The 17,929-nt window shown below is 38.2% G+C and overlaps 1 protein-coding gene across 1 annotated transcript in view; it reads left to right on the top strand.

The window, feature by feature from the left end:
- The window catches only part of SLC1A3 (solute carrier family 1 member 3), a 70,782-nt gene that overhangs the window by 36,081 nt on the left and 16,772 nt on the right, over positions 1-17,929 (top strand). The window contains exons 4-5 of the mRNA XM_075078778.1: positions 12,801-13,005; positions 14,391-14,433. Of these exons, the coding sequence (XP_074934879.1) occupies positions 12,801-13,005; positions 14,391-14,433 (248 nt within the window). The remainder of the gene's footprint in view (positions 1-12,800; positions 13,006-14,390; positions 14,434-17,929) is intronic.

The raw sequence follows: 17,929 nt of genomic DNA, 5'->3' as shown, positions 1-17,929 counted from the left end.
ACACTTTAATCCCCCCAAGCCTCAGGAAAAGTATCAGCTGCTAAAGACACAGAATATACAAACCCCACCAACATCCCACCCAAATAGACCATAAATAGTACCAACGACCCAAAGAAAAGCCCCAAACTCAACAGGCACCCACAGACTACAGCACACACAAACAGCAAACCAACTACCTCATAGTATGGCAAAGTGTTAGATGCAACTGCCAACCCCCCTAAAAAAAAGCACACCCCCAAAAAAAGTACAAAATAAGTCATAGAAGTTGCTGCTTGGCTTTTCATCAAGGCCTATGACCTGAAAAGCCATCATTGTAAACCTCAAACACAGGCGCCCCACAAAAAACATGTCCCCTTACTTCCCTCCCCTCCCCCCCTTCCTGTACTCTTTAAAACGACTTTGTTATACTTCATAACAGAAGTCTCAGATTGCTTCTAGATTCTTTATTAATGCAAGATTAATTTTTATTGCCATATAAAACTTTATATGCAGATTTTTTTCTTATCAAATACAAGTTAATGTGATTCTTTGAAAAACAAGAATCTATAAGTACTCCATATTGTCAATTCAGTTACTGTTCTGTGGTTTCTAATGCAGATAATAACTTAGGACATGAAAGAGTTCCATGATTTCCTTTCGATATGCGTAGATAATACTATGTAGTGGTGTGGCTTGTTTGTACCTGAACTATCACGGGGTAATGTCTTTCAGGACAAACTTCCCCAGACTGAGAAGATGTTATGTCAACATTCCTGACTGCACTGTCATAGACTAAAGGACTGATCTAATTTTATATCAATATGGGGAGCAGGAGAGCAACAGCAGCATGGAGCTCCATTCAAAGTGATTTATGTTGCTTCATGTGAATGCAGATAGCAATACAACTTGGTGGAAATTAAAATTATACTTGAGGTATGAGAGAAGAAAAGTCAGCAAACAAAGTGTGAATACATCAAGAACAGCTCAAAGAAGCATACACACTGTTGCAAAATAGTGCAAACTGAAAAAATGCCTGGCACATGGGAAGGAATGTAATAAACTAAAAGGATTACAAGAACATGTAAACACCAGCAGGGTGTGTGTAACATAGACAAGAAGGAAAGAGCTCCATGAGCAACTCAGATAAATTCTCTGAAAGATCAACCGATAAAACAGCAGCAGATGAATGAACTGCTAGCTTGAAAGCGAAATGAAAATTTATCACTTTTAAGTTGGACACAGATGCACTAGTGTTGTGTCATTGACAAGATTTCGAGGGAGGGAGGAAGAAAATAATTTCTTTTAATTAGTAAACCTTGTACAAGGATAGGTAGCAGCTACTGCAAAAACTAAAAATAAGAAGGATTCTTTAGTGAGTGGTCAGTTACTGGAGTAACTTCAGACTACTCCAAAAAATCAAGTCTTGTTTAACATCTCTAAAGGCAATGTCACACTGTTCTTTTCCAAATTACCTTAATATTGATGAATTAGCAAAGAAAGATTATCTCATGGTTTTAAAAAAATGTACTAAAATTAAAATTCCAAGCAGAAATCCAAAGGTCAGGTTGTTACCAGATGCATTAGTAAGTTCAAATCTTAATTGAGTAACATAAAACTGGGCAAAGCTTCTTTACAAATGGTGGCTGCTGCATGAACCCTATAAAATTAACTTAACTAGTGTGAGATCCTAGTGGACAATCATCCAAATAAAAAACACTATCACTGCAGCAGAGTCTATTATTGGAAGTTTTAGTGAAGAAGCCAAGAACTGGCTGGCCAACAACACTGGATCACATTTTGAGCGAGAAGGTGATGCCTCCAGCATAGAGCTGTGACAAGTTACAGATCAGTACAATCCCATATCCCAAATCCCATGTCATTTTGCACACAGAGATGTCTCTGCTTTTTTTTTTTTGGAGAGGCAACCTTATTCTTCCATTCTTTACATCTTGTACCTCTCTGACTAGAATTATGTTCACTTCATTTTTCTAGTAATTCAGCACAAGTATCTCCTCGACATCTATTACATACTGAAAATGTAAAAGAAAATGCATTTTTACATTAGACTGCATTATTAGCTACCGTTCCTTTATGGATACCTCTAATCTCACATTTGTATTCTCAAATACATCATATTATTTTTTCAGTAGCAGCTGAAGTAGATCAGGAGTAATTTAGCGTAGTAAATAGTTTACAGCTTCATCATACAGTATACAGCCAGTTAGATAGCAGAAGCACTGCACATTTGTGGAATGTTGTTTAATGAGTGCTGCACATACAAAAACATGTCTGTGAAGGACTCCAGGCACAGTCTGCCAAAACTCAGACCAGTGTTTTACCAGATTAAAAGCTTCCACATGTATTTTAAGAATTGCAATATAGATTTTTATGGAGCACTAAGTAATGTGCTTAACGCCATCCAGAAGGCAAAGGTATCTTTACCAGTGGTATCTTGCCAGGATGCAGTGCGTTTCATGTTTAAAGTAGACTCTTTTAGCAATATGTTCAGAATAAGTGAAACTTAATATTTTCATCCTTGGGGAATAGGGTAGCAGTCTTCCAACTACTAGCATATTTATTTCAGTTTTGTAACAACATGTCATGTAGGATTCAAGCTAATTTAATGTGCTTTGCTTTATCGGCTACCACAATTAATTTTTTCCTAATTAAAGTGAAATTATTTACCATGTTATGTTATGATTTTTCTTAAGCAAATGTGCTGGTTTTTTCACTCCTGACACAGAAAATAAGCAGCCTTATGCCCAACAGAAGAATCCCTTTTTCAGGAAAGCTTTGTCCAAATGTCTGGACATAAAAGGATGTCTTTTTAGAATTGCACTGTGCAGGTAGCAGCAGTTTTTTGTTACCAAAAAAATGGTGAGCTGCTATTTTCTGTGTTCCTGGGTCTCTGATTCTTGGCTTGAAGACAGTCAGTCCTTTGTACTCTGTTATTACAATGAGGTAACCAAAGAAAGAGAGTCTTGGTTTGAGACTGTCAGCTGTTACTAATCACTGCTCCATGGCTTGCTGTGAATCCCTGCTTGCCTCTCCCTCCTGCTCTGCTTAGCACACATAAAGAAGATAAATTACTCCCTAGTTTCCCTTCAAAAAGCATATTGTTTGGCACATTCCAATACTGTGAGCAAAAGATGGAATAATGTGAAGAGTTAAATGGGTATCTAAACAGCCCCACAGCAGGGTCCTTCTCAGGCAGATGTGAGCTTCAGGAAATGTACTTTCCTACTGGTCTCCAAATGCATTCTGTTATATTGCAAACCTGAGAAGTAAATCAACTATACCTTTCAGAACAGTATAGCATATTCTTGCAGGAGGGTTCTTGTAGTAACACAAATATCACTGACACTCAATACATGCATCATGTAAGTGTCCATATTTAAATATATCATTTTACTGAGAGCTGTAACACTTTGATGTCTACAAATTATTTAGCAAAAACAAGCATGGTCTTGGGATGTTTACAGAATTCTTCCCCGCCCTCACTGACTGATGCTGTCCTGACACAGAGAAGAATTTAAAGGGAGAATCATAGAATGGTTTTTGTTGGAAGGCACCTTTAAAGGTCATCTAGTCCATCCCCCCTGCAGTGAGCAGGGACATCTTCCACTAGATCAGGTTGCTCAGAGCCCCACCCAACCTGACCTTGAAAGTTGCCAGGGATGGGGCATTGCCTTTCCAGTCAACCTGTTCCAGTATTCCACCACCCTTATCGTTAAAAATACCTTCCTTGTATCTAGGCTAAATCTACCCTCTTTTAGTTTAAAACCATTACCCATTGTCCTATGGCAACAAGCCCTGCTAAAAAGTCTGTCCCCATCTTTCTTATAAGCCCCCCTTAAGGACTGAAAGGCTGCAATAAGACCTCCCTGGAGCCTTCTCTTCTCCAGGCTGAACAAGCCCTCTCCACCTTTCCTCAGAGGGGAGGCATTCCATCCCTCAGATCATTTTTGTGGCTCCATGCCCTTCCTGTGCTGAGGGCTCCAGGGCTGGACGCAGCACTGCAGGTGGGGTCTCACCAGAGCAGAGCAGAGGTGTGGAATCACCTCCCTCGACCTGCTGGCCACGCTGCTTTTGATGCAGCCCAGGATACGGTTGGCTTTCTGGGCTGCAAGCGCACTTTGTTGGCTCATGCCCCACTTTTCATCCACCAGTACCCCCAAGTCATTCTCTGCAGGGCTGTTCTCAATCCCTTCAATCCCCTAGGCTGTATTGATACCGGGGGTTGCCCTGACCCAGGTGCAGGACCTTGCGCTTGGCCTTATTGAACCTCATGAGGTTCATGTGGGCCCACTTCTTGAGCTTGTGCAGGTCCCTCTGGATGACGTCACATCCCTCAGGCGTGTCAATGGCACCCCTCAGCTTAGTGTCATCTGCAAACTTGCTGAGGGTGCACTTGATCCCACTGTCTGTGTCACTGACGAAGATATGAATAGTACTGGGCCCAGTATGGATCCCTGAGGGACACCACTTGTAACTGATCTCCATCTGGACAATGCGCTGTTGACCAATCAAGTTATTTGTGCATGGAAACAAGCAAAGTAAGAAATGAGCAAGGCTGTGGAATACCCTACCATGAAAACAGTTAGGGGAAAAAGAGCAACTGATTTGAATGTCAAGCTCAAAAAATTTCTAACCAAGACTGTATAATATATTTGCCTGCTATGTCAGGATGCTATACCTGATGGCCTGGGAGATACTTTCCCGCATACATTACTGTCTTTTTTTTATATATATAAGAGAACAACTAATCTTGATGCATTGAAATGAAGCAGAGTTTCACAAAGTGAAGTTGTGACACTGAAAGAGTGGTATCAGTTATGAATAACAACAAAATGGTCTTTCGTTATTCATGGTTAACTGAAAGGTAAAAATCACTGTTCAGTCACTAGAGATTATTTGGACCTCTACCATTTAAACCAGCCAGTGATGTTCTGGCATTATCTTACCATGGTTTCACAAACATTTTCATTCTAATGAATTAATCATGGCTGGAAAAGCATATGGTAGCAGTCAAGAGGATAAAGGATGAAAAAACATGATCTATTACAAAATATTTTCCCTTAACAAGAGTTAGAAAGTGATGAAGGAAATACATTTGAAGGTAGCACACATTACACATATTTGATAGCATATTTTTATGCTGTTTCCATCACGAAGTATGGGACCAACATAAAGAGCACAATGTCCAGTTTCCATAAATTTTGCATGTGCAAAACCCTCCAGAATCACTGAGAGGTATCCAGCATCCACATTCAGGTATATTTCAAAACAAGCGCTCTATGAATATTAGAAATAAGTATGTATGGCAGGGTTAGGTTAGCATCCTCTAGAAAAGGTCTTTTTTCCCCATATACAACCTTTCTCATCACTGTGGTAGTGGAGAATCCACAAAGAAAGGTATACTGCTTTATTTAAGTGCTTATGTAGACTCTTCTACATGTTTTTAAGTCCCACCTTTCCTTAAAAGTCTGTAATTTCTCTGATTCACTCATGCAGTGAGATTTTTTTCTTACATGTAACAGGAACATGTGTGTAAGGGTGTATTTTTATGCTGATTTTTTTTGAAGGCAGTGGTGGTTTGAGTAGCCATGGCCCTCCAAAGCTCTCCTGAGCCCAGGTGCTCTTTCACACACCCTTGCTCTCCCCTTGTCATCAAATGGTGGGTGGTATTTGCTCTCCCTGGTGAGAACAGAGCCAGCTTAAAGATAAGCAGGGGGGGAATAAGGAATGCTTAACTTTCTTTAGCAGCACTGCCACCAAAGGGCAAAGGATGCAGCTTAATAATACAGCCAAATTAAAGTAACAGCAAACCACTGCCAACATGCTAGTTTTCTGCCCCCAGACAGAGTCTCCTTCTGCTTCCCTTGTACAAGTTCTGGTGCTCACATGACACAACTCTGAGATGATTCAGAATGACAAACCCACCCTACAAAACCCAAAGTTAATAGTTTTCTGGTGGCAAGGGATGGGGCAGGACTACAAAGCTGTGGGGCAGGTCTCTTCCTTTAGGAGCCACTCTCAGCCATTTTATTGGCTCATTAAATTGCATTACTATATCACAGACATGGATTTCATTAGTCAGCTTAGCTTACTCACGGTCACGTAATTTTGGATCAAATTCAACTGCTAATTTTCCTGTGAGATATTTGCCCAGTGTTCTTACTGGATCTGGAAAAATTAACAAAATACCTGATTTCATTATTTAAATTTCCATATTCAAATAAGGATAAGTTAAAGGGAGATTTGGAAGCAGCTTGTCCCATCAGTTAATAGAAAAAGGCATACAGAGCTTTATTTCAGGCATGTATTTTATGTGGCCTTAGGAGGTCATTAGCTGTATTGATTTAATCATAATTAACTTCACCGATGCTTATAGTTCTATGAAAATGTTATTTAACTTTTTTTTGCAATTTACTCCTGCTGCTATTAAAAATAATACTCTAGAGTTTGGTCTAATTTTGGACCTGATCTTGTGAAGGGCTTAATTGTCAAAGCTTTAAATATTATTTAACTCTTGTTTTCTGGGAATGCTCATCACCACTCAGGAAATGCTCAGCAGCTACCAGAATAAAGATCTAGAGCTTAATCATGGTAATTAAACTCAGGCAATACATCCACTGTCTTTGTCTAACTGTTGCTTTTCTTTACAATTTTTTTGTCAGCATATTTTACCGTGACCCTGCACAGTGTTATTAATTTCCGCAAATCCTCATCAACATACACAAAAAGGATTGTTCTCATGGTCTCACACTGAGAGTTTACTCATCCCACAGTGCTTAGTGGATGTAGGGGGTTGGGAGTAGCCCATTTAAGACTGCTTCATTAGGGGAATGAAAGACAACCTTAAAGAAACAAAATTAGGGCAACACTCCTGAGTCAACAGTTGCCATTATTTCTGTTCCACCATAGGAGCCCTTAACAAGCGACTGCAATTTCCTAATGAAGAGACCATAAAAATATTAATAGGAAAATAATTAGCAATAAAAATATGCTCTGTTCATAATGTTTTGTTTTTAAACAGAGTCCAAAACATCTACAGGAAATTTATATAACAATCTGCATTAGCAAGGAAGTGCCATCGATTCAGTTCTAATATGTTGAATATGGAAAGAATTCATCATGATCATAGAAATCCTGTCTTTTTTATTTCCAGTAGTTAATATGTATGAGGATCAGAATGTACAGTTTGTTCTACACATTCATTCAGAACTGGTTCATCATTTTATACATTTGCAACATATCGCTGTGTCTCAGCAGGATTCTGACTTAGAGGCATTCAGTCATATGCCCACAGATGGCAGCTTCACACTAGTGGCTCCTCAGCCAAGTGCCTGTACCAGGGCTCTGACCTGTGGCTCCTCTCGTTCTGAGCAGGATTACTTTTATCTTATGAGGAGGGGCTGAGGACTTTGGCCTTGTCTAGTTTGGAGAAAAGGAGACTCAGGGGTGACTGCATCACACTCTAGAGCTTCCTGAGGAGGGGAAGTGGAGAGGGAGGTGCTGGTCTCTTCTCCCTGGGATCCAGTGACAGAATGTGTGGGAATAGTTCAAAGCTGCACCAGGGGAGGTTTAGACTGGATGTTAGGAAGCATTTCTTTACCAAGGGGGTGGTCAAACACTGCAATAGGCTTTCCAAGAGAGGTGGTCAATGCCCCAAGCCTGACAGCGTTTAATTGGCATTTGTACAGTGCCCTTAATAATATGCTTTAACTTTTGGTCAGCCCTGAAGCGGTCAGGCAACTGGGCTAGGTTGTCATTGTAGTTCCGTTCCAGCTGAACTACTCTATGCTATATTTAAAATATTCATCATTATGCATCAAAAGTAATTTTAAAGAAACTAAAAATTAAATATATTGTGGGCAAAATGTTGGATTCTCTTGCTAAAACCAGAAGATTTTAGTATAGGAAAGCAAACATTTAAACTTATTTTTAACAAAAGTTTTTAAGGGCAGCAAAAAGATTTCAGAAACGGGGACTTTCAACATAAAAAGCAGTAACAGAGCATTTTAATTGTTTTCAAACTGAAATTTTACACATGTACATATGCACACACTTACATACGCACACCCTCCCCCAGTGACAGAGTCTCCATTGCTCTGACAAATTATAAAATCACTGAAGGTACTAGGATCAGTCCTAAGTACTGACTTTTTTTTTTAGGAAAGACTAAAGAAAGTGAATCTTGCTCCTGGCTCAGTTGTTTTAGTGACATTCTCTTTACTGTTGAGTGTAAAGAAAAAGGTCCATTTAAAAACTGCTAGTTATGGGCCCTGATTCAGCAAACCACATTATTTAGTGATTAACGTTATGGACAATATAACTCCAAGAGTGCTTTGCTTACTAGGAGTTTACACACAGAAGTAAGGCCTCAGTCATACCAGCTGCCAACTAGTTACCATTGTGATAAACATGCATATTAGGTCTAATAGTGTAAATATGTGTATTCCTTCTTTCTAAAAAAAAATTCCCACAGGCAGAAACTCTTAGGTACTGTAACAGGAAAATTAGGTATGTGATTAAACTCATACCTCAGACTGAAATAGCTCATAACTTATGACTTGAGGACATTGTACCACTCTGAAAAAATCAGTTGATGCAGTTGGGCTAATTAAAGTGAGAAAGTTTTCTGAAGTTGTAGGATTTTTTAGCATAGGCTCTGCTTTTTGGCTTTTAGAATGTTATCTAAAGAAACGATGCTCAGTATATTTTAGTTTTGATCTTACTGAGGAGTACAGTACCATCCCTCTGCATTAGTGCATCCTAGTATAATCCAAGATTACACACAGATTATGTACAACATACTTTCAATGTCAAGAAAATTAAAAACAATAGAAGCAACTCTGGATTTGTAAATTCTAGAATTCTGTAAAATCTAGAATCATAAGTACAATATAAAAATATAATTGACACAAAACCAGTCATAGTATAGTAGCTGTTCAGGAAAGTTGCTGCATCATTAGTTCATGCTGATTTGCAGAACCAGGAACAATTTAGGTGAACAACCAGAACCATCAGATTAACAATTCAGAATTTTTAACAGGTTGTTCTAACTAGATTTTTTTTTCTCCTTTTCCCCGCATCCTTTCTCTCTCTTTCTCCTTCTCTTGCAATTACATACTTACTTGCTTGCTGCCTTTTCTACATCCTAAAATATTTTCACTTCTGCTCTAAGACCTTTGTTAAAAAACAATGTAGTGCTTTGGTTTTTGGCCTGACACTCTGGAGAACTCCTTGTCACGTCTGAATTTCACCCACAGTATGACTGATTCCTCACTTACTTATCAAGAGAGGGAAAGAGTAGGTGAAAGGAGAAGAAAGGGGTAAGGGCTTGGGCTTGTTTGCAGTTTTAGAGACTTACGCCTGCCCCCTTCTTTCTTCGCTTCCCTTCCCCCTTCTTCACCTCCCACCCTCCCCATGAATACTCGAAAAATCATTCCCATTCATGTTGTGTGCATGCACACGCTGGGAGAAATTACAGGCACTCTGCTCCGGGTTGCCTTGACAACTTCAAGGCATCCCTGTGCGTGGGGACCGGTGGCACAGCAAAGTTTCCCAGGCCCCTTGGGGAAGGGGAGCGGAGAGGAAGAGAGGAGGCAGAGGTGATGGAGCCAGCACCCGTGTGGAGGAGAGAGCAGCAAGCAGTATGAAAGGGGCACATACATCTCCCACAGGACAACGGGCGTTTTGCTGGCTGGCTGTGAAAGGACCCACTGAGGATACAATGGTCTGTGACAAATAAAAGCTTTGGAGAAAACTTTATTGCTTCTGCATTAAGGACTTTCCAGAGTCCCATTCAGCTCTAAGAAATTTTGTCAATGTCTTAAAATGTAAAGAAAACAAACCCCTTCATTTTCTCATGTTTTAGAAACAGATTTAAAATATTTTTTTAGATAATTCTTGTTGTTGGTATGCCAGAAGCTTTTGCAGTTTCAGCCCTGGACAGTACCAAGTATCCTTTTTGTGAGTTCCCTGAATTCCCATTAACTTCAGAGGGAGAGAAGGCTGCCCAGCAGCTGCCCAGTAAGGGCTCTGAGGTGAGAACTTGCTTCCTCCTCATATAGCTTTTGTTCATACTTAGGCCTGTCTTCCTTCTGCTTTGAATGCCACGAGCAGTTAGAGCTCAAGAAGACAGGAACTGCTGTTCCTTACTTTCAAGCTGAGAAGTCATGTGAAAAGCAAGAGCAGGAATGAGACTGAGCAACCTAAAATAGGGGGCCATGTAGTCACAGCCAGAGTGCATAATAGGAAAAGAAGCTGGAAAGCAGCTTATAAAGAGAGGAGCATGACTCTTGCTCCCTGACGTAGCACGTGCACGTGGTTCACCACTCAATCGCAGAGTCAGTCCAAGAAAGAAATAGGATCACAAGATCTAATCCCTCAACACAGCAGTCTTTAGTGGTAAGGTATGCCCTACAGTGACTCCTAGTGATTTTTGGGTAGGAGACTCAGACTGTTATCAAGTGTGGAGTATGAAGGAAGATCAAGCTTGGTTAAAGCAATAAGTATTTATGCCTGTGAGCCCCCTAGACTGACAGTGCTTAGTATCTCGTCCTCAGTCTATTACCTGGCAAGGACAGGATACTGGGAACTGACTGACCTACATCTGTGCATTTCCAAACCTTCCTAACAAGCTATATAGGTTAACCTTCTCATGCTGGGGATGTAAACCAAGTTTAAAGTTGATCTTAGCTAAAACGAAGAACATAAACAACCCATTGCTGCTGCTTTAGAAATAGCAAGTAAGAACATAAAATAGCAATTAAAATATACTAAGATAAAGCTGACTGGACTAGACTAGTATGCATGCATTCATTTTTCACTTTTTAAATTATGCTTCATTTTAAGTTACATACTGATACTTCAAAAATAAAATTTTGAAAAAATGCTGTCTGATATAAACATTGTGCAACTTAGTAGCAGATCTGAAATCTCAAAAATTATTGACTTTATTTTTAAGCATTAATTATATTTGCATTATTTTGTATTTGCATAATTTTAAGGGCTGTCAGAAAACCCTCTCCTCCATCCACCAACAAGAGAGCTACAGGAATTACTTTCTATTTGTAAAGATAAGAAAACTATTTATTACTTGCTAGTATTTACCATTTTACTCACAGAATTTCAAAACATAAATGTAAACTTACCACAAGCATTATCATATGGTTTTACAGATGGAAAAGCTGACCAGAGACATGAAGGATCAAGTGCTTCAAATGTTGGATTTCCATTTTCAGTTTCTTACTGTGCCAGTAACACTTTATTCTTCCACTATAATGCCACATGTAAATCAAGCAATTCAGGGTGCAAATCTAGTGATCTCCCTTTGCAATTAATTTTGTGGGTACAAATCTTACTGACTCTAATGGTTTCTCCTGAAAGGCAAATACTAGCTGAAATGAAAGGGTAAGTATGAAGCGTGTGATTGGTTTTATACTTCGAAGATTTGATCAGGTGCTGGAACAGAGTCTTGATCTCAGTTACATCAGTGACTAGAGTACTGTCACTGTAACTCCAGTGGCACATATTTCCTCCTTTAGAAGATTTGAGAAAACATTTAGTTTTGCCAAGTCATGATTCTAGTTTTATGTTCCTGTATTATTTATTTTAATGCAGTCCTGTTGTCTTATTTTAAATGCTTTCTCCTCTAAGACAGGTACCCAGAGCAGAAGGTGGTCAACTTTCATTATATTTTATATGTTCAAAGATAGCATCTAGATAATGTGTAGGCAGTCCACAGAAGCCTGGATTAGACAGTGCCATAAGGGCTCCTTAGAAGGAGATGATAAATCAAAGAGGTCCTTTCCTGACCTCTTCTATTATTCTGCACTTTGAAAGCATGATTCCAACAGGAAGCATCAGCACTGTTTTGAGACAGGCGGCGTTGCTCTCCAGAAGAAGTATGGGGAAGTTATTGACTACTTGAAGTTTTAAGAAGGAGCAAAAGGGCATTTTAAGGAGAAGACTAACTGCACCTGCTTGGAAAGAGAAAGAACATTTCCATTTCTAACAGTCCACACGAGATGCTCCTTAGAGATTCAGAACTTTTTCCCTGGCAGAACTGCACCTTCATTTAAAAAACACAGTGCAGCCCTGTTGGTGCAGTCTGATGAACAAACACTTTAGCAGATGCCATAGTGAGCACCCTAGTATTCACATTAGATCAGATGCATTAAGACGAGCCAAGAATTAGGATTAATGTCGCAAGTTTTGCAAAGCTTATAAAAGACTCTAAGCACTTATTCATACAATAGTAAGGATTTTCTGAAAAAAGCTAACAGCTTTTAATCTGTTTTAAACTCCCATGGCTTGGGACAGAGGTAAACTGAGGTCATTCCATTAGGAATTGAAGAAAACTCTTCATACGCATTAATTGTAGCAAATATTATCAACATTACTTTAGGGTACTCTGTTTTCTTTCTTACTATCACAAATTAGGTGCAGCACATTTCTAAGGCACGTTTTTCAGATTATGGTAATTATGGTCATCAAAAACCATTTATTGAGTCACTGGAATACATGAAGTGCCACACTGCATCAGACCAATAATCTTTGTTTTTAACAAAGTGTTAATAAAGCACAGAAAGCTGTAACTCTTGTAATAGAAAATTATGTAATAACAAGCATTAGGGGTTGGATGGGAAGGCAGTGGCAGTATGAGCTGCAAAGTGGGGCAGCTTACCTTGGGTAGCTTTAAATATACTGATTATCAAAACTCTTCCCACAAAACAGTTTTCATCATGCTGAGTTTATACTCTTTACTCACAACTGTACAAGGTGAATGTACTTGTGCTTAAATTTACTAGGAATTGCTGCCCTGGATAGTAAAGCATCAGGGAAGATGGGAGTCCGAGCAGTAGTCTACTACATGAGTACTACGATCATTGCTGTACTGATTGGTATAATCATTGTGGTCATCATCCACCCTGGGAAAGGTACTAAAGAAAACATGCACAGAGAAGGCAAAATTGTACAAGTGACAGCAGCAGATGCCTTTCTTGATTTAATCAGGTATGGCTATGATATTGCACATTTTCTGTACCAATAGCAATGTCAGTAATATTTCAATTCACACAAGAACAAAAGTAGAGAATTTTAGACAGTGACTGCATAAACTAGCCAAATTTCTTTCAAATATGCAATACCAATATCTCTAACACCTACAACGCAACAAAAGAATACATGGATTTATTTTCAAATCAAGCTGTTGCAAGGGAAGAAACTGCTTTTAATATTCAAAGAAAAATTCTTTCACGCACAAAAGAAAGACTTCTGTTCTGCTATCTGCATGGGTCTTTCCCCCTCCTTCCATAGCACAATCCTTATTGCCAAATCCCTCTGCTTTCCTTTACTTCCAACTTTTGACAGTTTTCTCACTTCACTTGAACCCCTGATTTAGCTATTCATCTTAATTTTGAATTGTAGCCACCAATCTAGGTGCATCTACTCAACTTGTTAAATTGTATGGATGGGAAATAGATTCCAGGAACCGGCAAGTAAAGTGCTTGACATAGAGGGGCACAGATATAAATTCTTGTTTTCTCCTTGCTCAGAGACTCTGCAATGCCTCTTTTGTAGAGCTGATATGTCACAGATGTATTCCAGGGAGTAGGGAAGCTGAGGTTTTGAACTCGGGAGCTTTTCCACAGGTAAAGCCACCAAAATTTTGTGTTCCACTAACCCATTTGGAGAAGCCAGAGACATGGAGAAAGGCCTCCAAGAGTCATGCTGCCAGGAAGGGGGACTTCAGAAAGACCCATGAAGAGGTTTGCACTTGGATTCCTCAAGATTTATTCAGTTAGGCTCCTTCTAATTCCCTCAGCAATGTCACCTTTCTGGAAAGCAAAGAAACAAACCCCCATATGTAGCAAGTGTACACAAACTTATATGTGTATGTGTTATTACCAAAGAATACTGAAACTTCAGGTGTATTTATTCCTTAACCATGACAAGACCTTAAATCAAGTGGCAAATGTAATGATGTACTAGGCTACATGATGGCAAAAATTATTTGAGAAATAGAAATGCATTAAATAATTATAACTTCTTTATTAATATGGATTCAGAAAGCATTAATAAAGAAAAAATCAAAAGTCAGCACTGATCCACAGAGCTTTGTTCATTTGGTAATTTAGCTAATATTCTGCTCCATAACCAGACCTGCTATACAATATTGGATACAGAGATTGCAATTGCCAGGATATACTCAATCCTACTACATTTCACCCTAATAAAGCTAACCAGGCCAATGCTATATGCAAAGCTTTACTCCCTGTATACATAATTACATATGTGTCTTAGGATTCCTTTGAAAATTAGCTGGTCTATTCTTTCATTAGCTTAAGATATTACTAAAGTCTTATTACTTCACATGTTATTTTCTTTCTTCTTCACAGAAATATGTTCCCTCCCAATCTGGTGGAAGCTTGCTTTAAACAGGTAAAAATGTTTCGTTATTTCCAGCTAAAACATAACAAAGGAAGAAATTAAAATGTAGTAACAATTTCTTTAGGAATATTGCATACTTGTACTTACAGCAGATACAAATCTTACGTATGCTGCCAGCTGTCAAAAAAATCCAAACCAACCAAATCTGTGCTTCATTTTCAATAATATTATCTGAATATTTGCTATAAGAAACGAAGAAAACACACCAGGCACAGCAAATCAAAAACCAAGGTTTTTCAAAATGTTGCATTCTTAAGTCTACAGCAAGCTTCATTAAAGTCAATACAGAATTTATTTTTTAAAAACAGTGTTATGTTAAATGTGAGATACTGAGATATGCATCATCTTTAAAAAGACTGGAAGATATTCAAGAATGTCACATGAGAAATGTGCATAGGTTCAAAACAGAGGCAACAAGATTGTGACATCAATAATAAAATCAAACTGTCACCTATGATAGGAGAGCATAGGAATGTCCATCGTCTATGTTTCTTCCCAAATTCCTCTATCATTAGCCTGGCCTTAACCTTAACAGTTCTACAGAGAAGATAATAGTAACTAGTTACATTACATTTTAAGAGGACATTATAGATCCAGTGAAACCTAGAATGTGTACTTCCATAATCTAATTCCTTCATATTGACCCCACAGAAAAGATATTATTTGCCAGTTATTGCTGTAGCAATAAAAAAAAAGCTGAAAAGTGGAGGTCAAGAAGCAAGAGGATAAAGTAGAAACTTCCCAAAATCCAGCTGAGTTACATCTTGCAGAAGAATTGAAAAGAAACAGTAACATTTCCTTTAGTTATATAAACAAAGACCAATAAAAAGCAGTGACTTTCTAGATTAAAGATTTGGTCAAGATTAAAGATAAACTAGACCCAAGTCCAAAACCAACAAATGCTATGCCTCTGTTTTCAGTAAGGATGATGATGAACCCACGACAGTAATGCAGAAGAACAATATTGAAACACAAAAGTCTATATCTCAACTAGAAGCAAAATTCAAAGTATTTAATGTAATAAAGTCAGGGAATTATATATTTTTTATCTGAAAATAATGGAAGAATTAGGGTATAAAGTTACAGATCTAGCAGCAAATAATTTTAATAAATATCTCAAGTTATTATCTGTAACTGGTGAAAGCAATCATAGTGCCTTTCAAACTGCAGTTTCAAAAGGATTTGGGAATTGATTTAAACAGTTAACCCATTAGCTTGATCCCAATTGTACTAAAGGAGATAAGTACCTTGAAAGAAAGAGTAAAGACTTCATAATAAATGAAAATGAAAGCTATATTAAAAAAAAAAAAAGAAAAAGAAAAAAAAAAACAGAATAGCATAGGTTTCTGAAATATAGATTGTACCAGAATAACCTTCCAACTTTCTTCCACAGGACTCTTATTCTTCTTTTTTTTTTTTTTTTTTTGGTGTGCCACAGAAGTGCGATGCATTTACTCTCTTCGGACTTCTGTAAAACAGAGTTTTTAATATAAGGAAAGTGAAATAGTTGAGCAGGGGATAAGTTTATTGCAAGAACTGTAAAATTTGTGGAGATAGCAATGGAAGTTACTGAAGGACTGGGCCTGCCTCAATAACTGATATTTTTATTAATGATGTTGCCAGTTGGTATGTCCCTGACACACTGCAACCCTATAAAGTCACAACAACAGAGTGAATTGGCTCTTGCAGACATTGGCATGTTTGGTTATCTCCTTGTAGCTCTTCATCACATGTGAAGTAAATATTTAGAAATCAAGAGTAATTTCTCCTTTGAGATGGGAAGTCATCATCAGAAAGAAAAAAAATTAAACCCCTCTAATTCAGCTTTAGGGTATGTTAGGTGACATAACTCTAAGAGAGGAAATAAAGCCAGAGGAATGTGACTGTCTGGAATACTGAGTATATCTGAGTCATTATATTCATAGGAAGATTCATGCAAAATGAGCACAATGGAGAGAGAAGTTGCTGGGATTATCAAAGAACACGGTATATAAATCAGAAAGAAGCTTTATGTTAAAACTATTCAGGCACTAAAACCAAAGTGGGAACAGAGTTGTATAGGATAAAGAAAAATGTTTATACAAGAAGAAATGGAAATCACTATGACTGAATTTAAAGTGTGAATTAGTAAGGTTTTTAACCTTCATTACCTAAAAGGTGAGGTCCTGGAAACGTCTTCAGTGAGGAGTCATGGGAACAAACTACCTCATCAGTTTTAAGACAGAGCTTGAAAAATTCTTTTGAGAAAGTATCCTACAGCAACAGGAAACTTGACTCAGTGACTAACCATCCTAAATCTGTGTTCTTAATTAAAGATGCTCTGTAGATTCTGTTTACATTAAGTATATTGTATTTCTCATGTGCTTTACAGCTTAAAGGGATTTCCAAAAAACTATTAAAAAAACAGGAAATGTTTAATAAAAGTTTTTTCTGGCTTTCAGCAGCAGATATGCTTACTAAGCACCAGAATTTTAAATTTGTCATACTGATACTATTACCTTTTGAAACAGGTAGCAAAACCTAGAATTTTTAGGTATAAGTTATTCTGTTGTAGCAGATTTGTTAAACTAAAAACGTTTTATAGGAGAAACAAGTATGTGTAAGACTCGTAGGTATCCATAACTTCCTTTTCAAAAGTTTACATCAGGTTTTCATATGTTTCTCAGAAGATTTATGAGGAAGGATGATACATCTGGCACTAATCTGTTTCTGTAATGCCATGTTTGGTGGCCCAAACACAAAACAGACTACTGCTTATAGTCATCCACCAAATATGTAATACTGATCCACAGCTTTGCATACCTGGGAACCATCACTGCCATATGCACCTTGCATTCAAATCATATATTTTGACATGCTAGATGCTTATATTCTGTTTTATAGCATCCTTAGGCAGGTTTCTTTCCTGATAAAGATCGGCATTGGAACCCATTGGAAGGTTTTTCATTCTATCTCACCGTGGCCAGCAGACAGGTCCTCTAACGAGTGTGTTAGCATGCACAGCAAGTTTTTAACCTCTTTTTTTCCCCATCAACAGCAAGCACTTCCCAAAGCAGCTCCACCAACACACAGGGTCAACTATTATTTCCAAAGTTTTTGACCTCAAAATATCAACTATTACTCAAATTTTGTAACACCAAGATGTGGAAAATTGTACATCCCTTTGCATAATTAATTTTAATGAAGTGAATTTAGTTTCCTGGATGTGGAATTGCTCTTCTGCAAAATGAAATAGAGCTGTGTGGATAGGGTAACCAAGGTGGAGAGGGCTTCTAGATGGAGTTGGGAAAGTTGTTACAGGATTGCTGCTGGGAGAAGAAGAGTCATAAAGGAAGACCTTTGGGTCTTCCTATGGACTTTAGGAGCTTAGGACCTATGGGACCTTAGGAATTATTTAGGAAGGATCTTCCTAAATTTTCTACTGTTCCTCATTCAGTCTTCTGGTCCTTTGGATTCCCTTTCCTGTTCTTCCTTCCCAGCAAGTCTG

This window comes from Phalacrocorax aristotelis, chromosome Z (genome assembly GCF_949628215.1).
Source record: "Phalacrocorax aristotelis chromosome Z, bGulAri2.1, whole genome shotgun sequence".
Lineage (NCBI taxonomy): Eukaryota > Metazoa > Chordata > Aves > Suliformes > Phalacrocoracidae > Phalacrocorax > Phalacrocorax aristotelis.
Note: the sequence above shows the minus strand (reverse complement) of the source record. Positions and strands in the feature narration are given on the sequence as shown.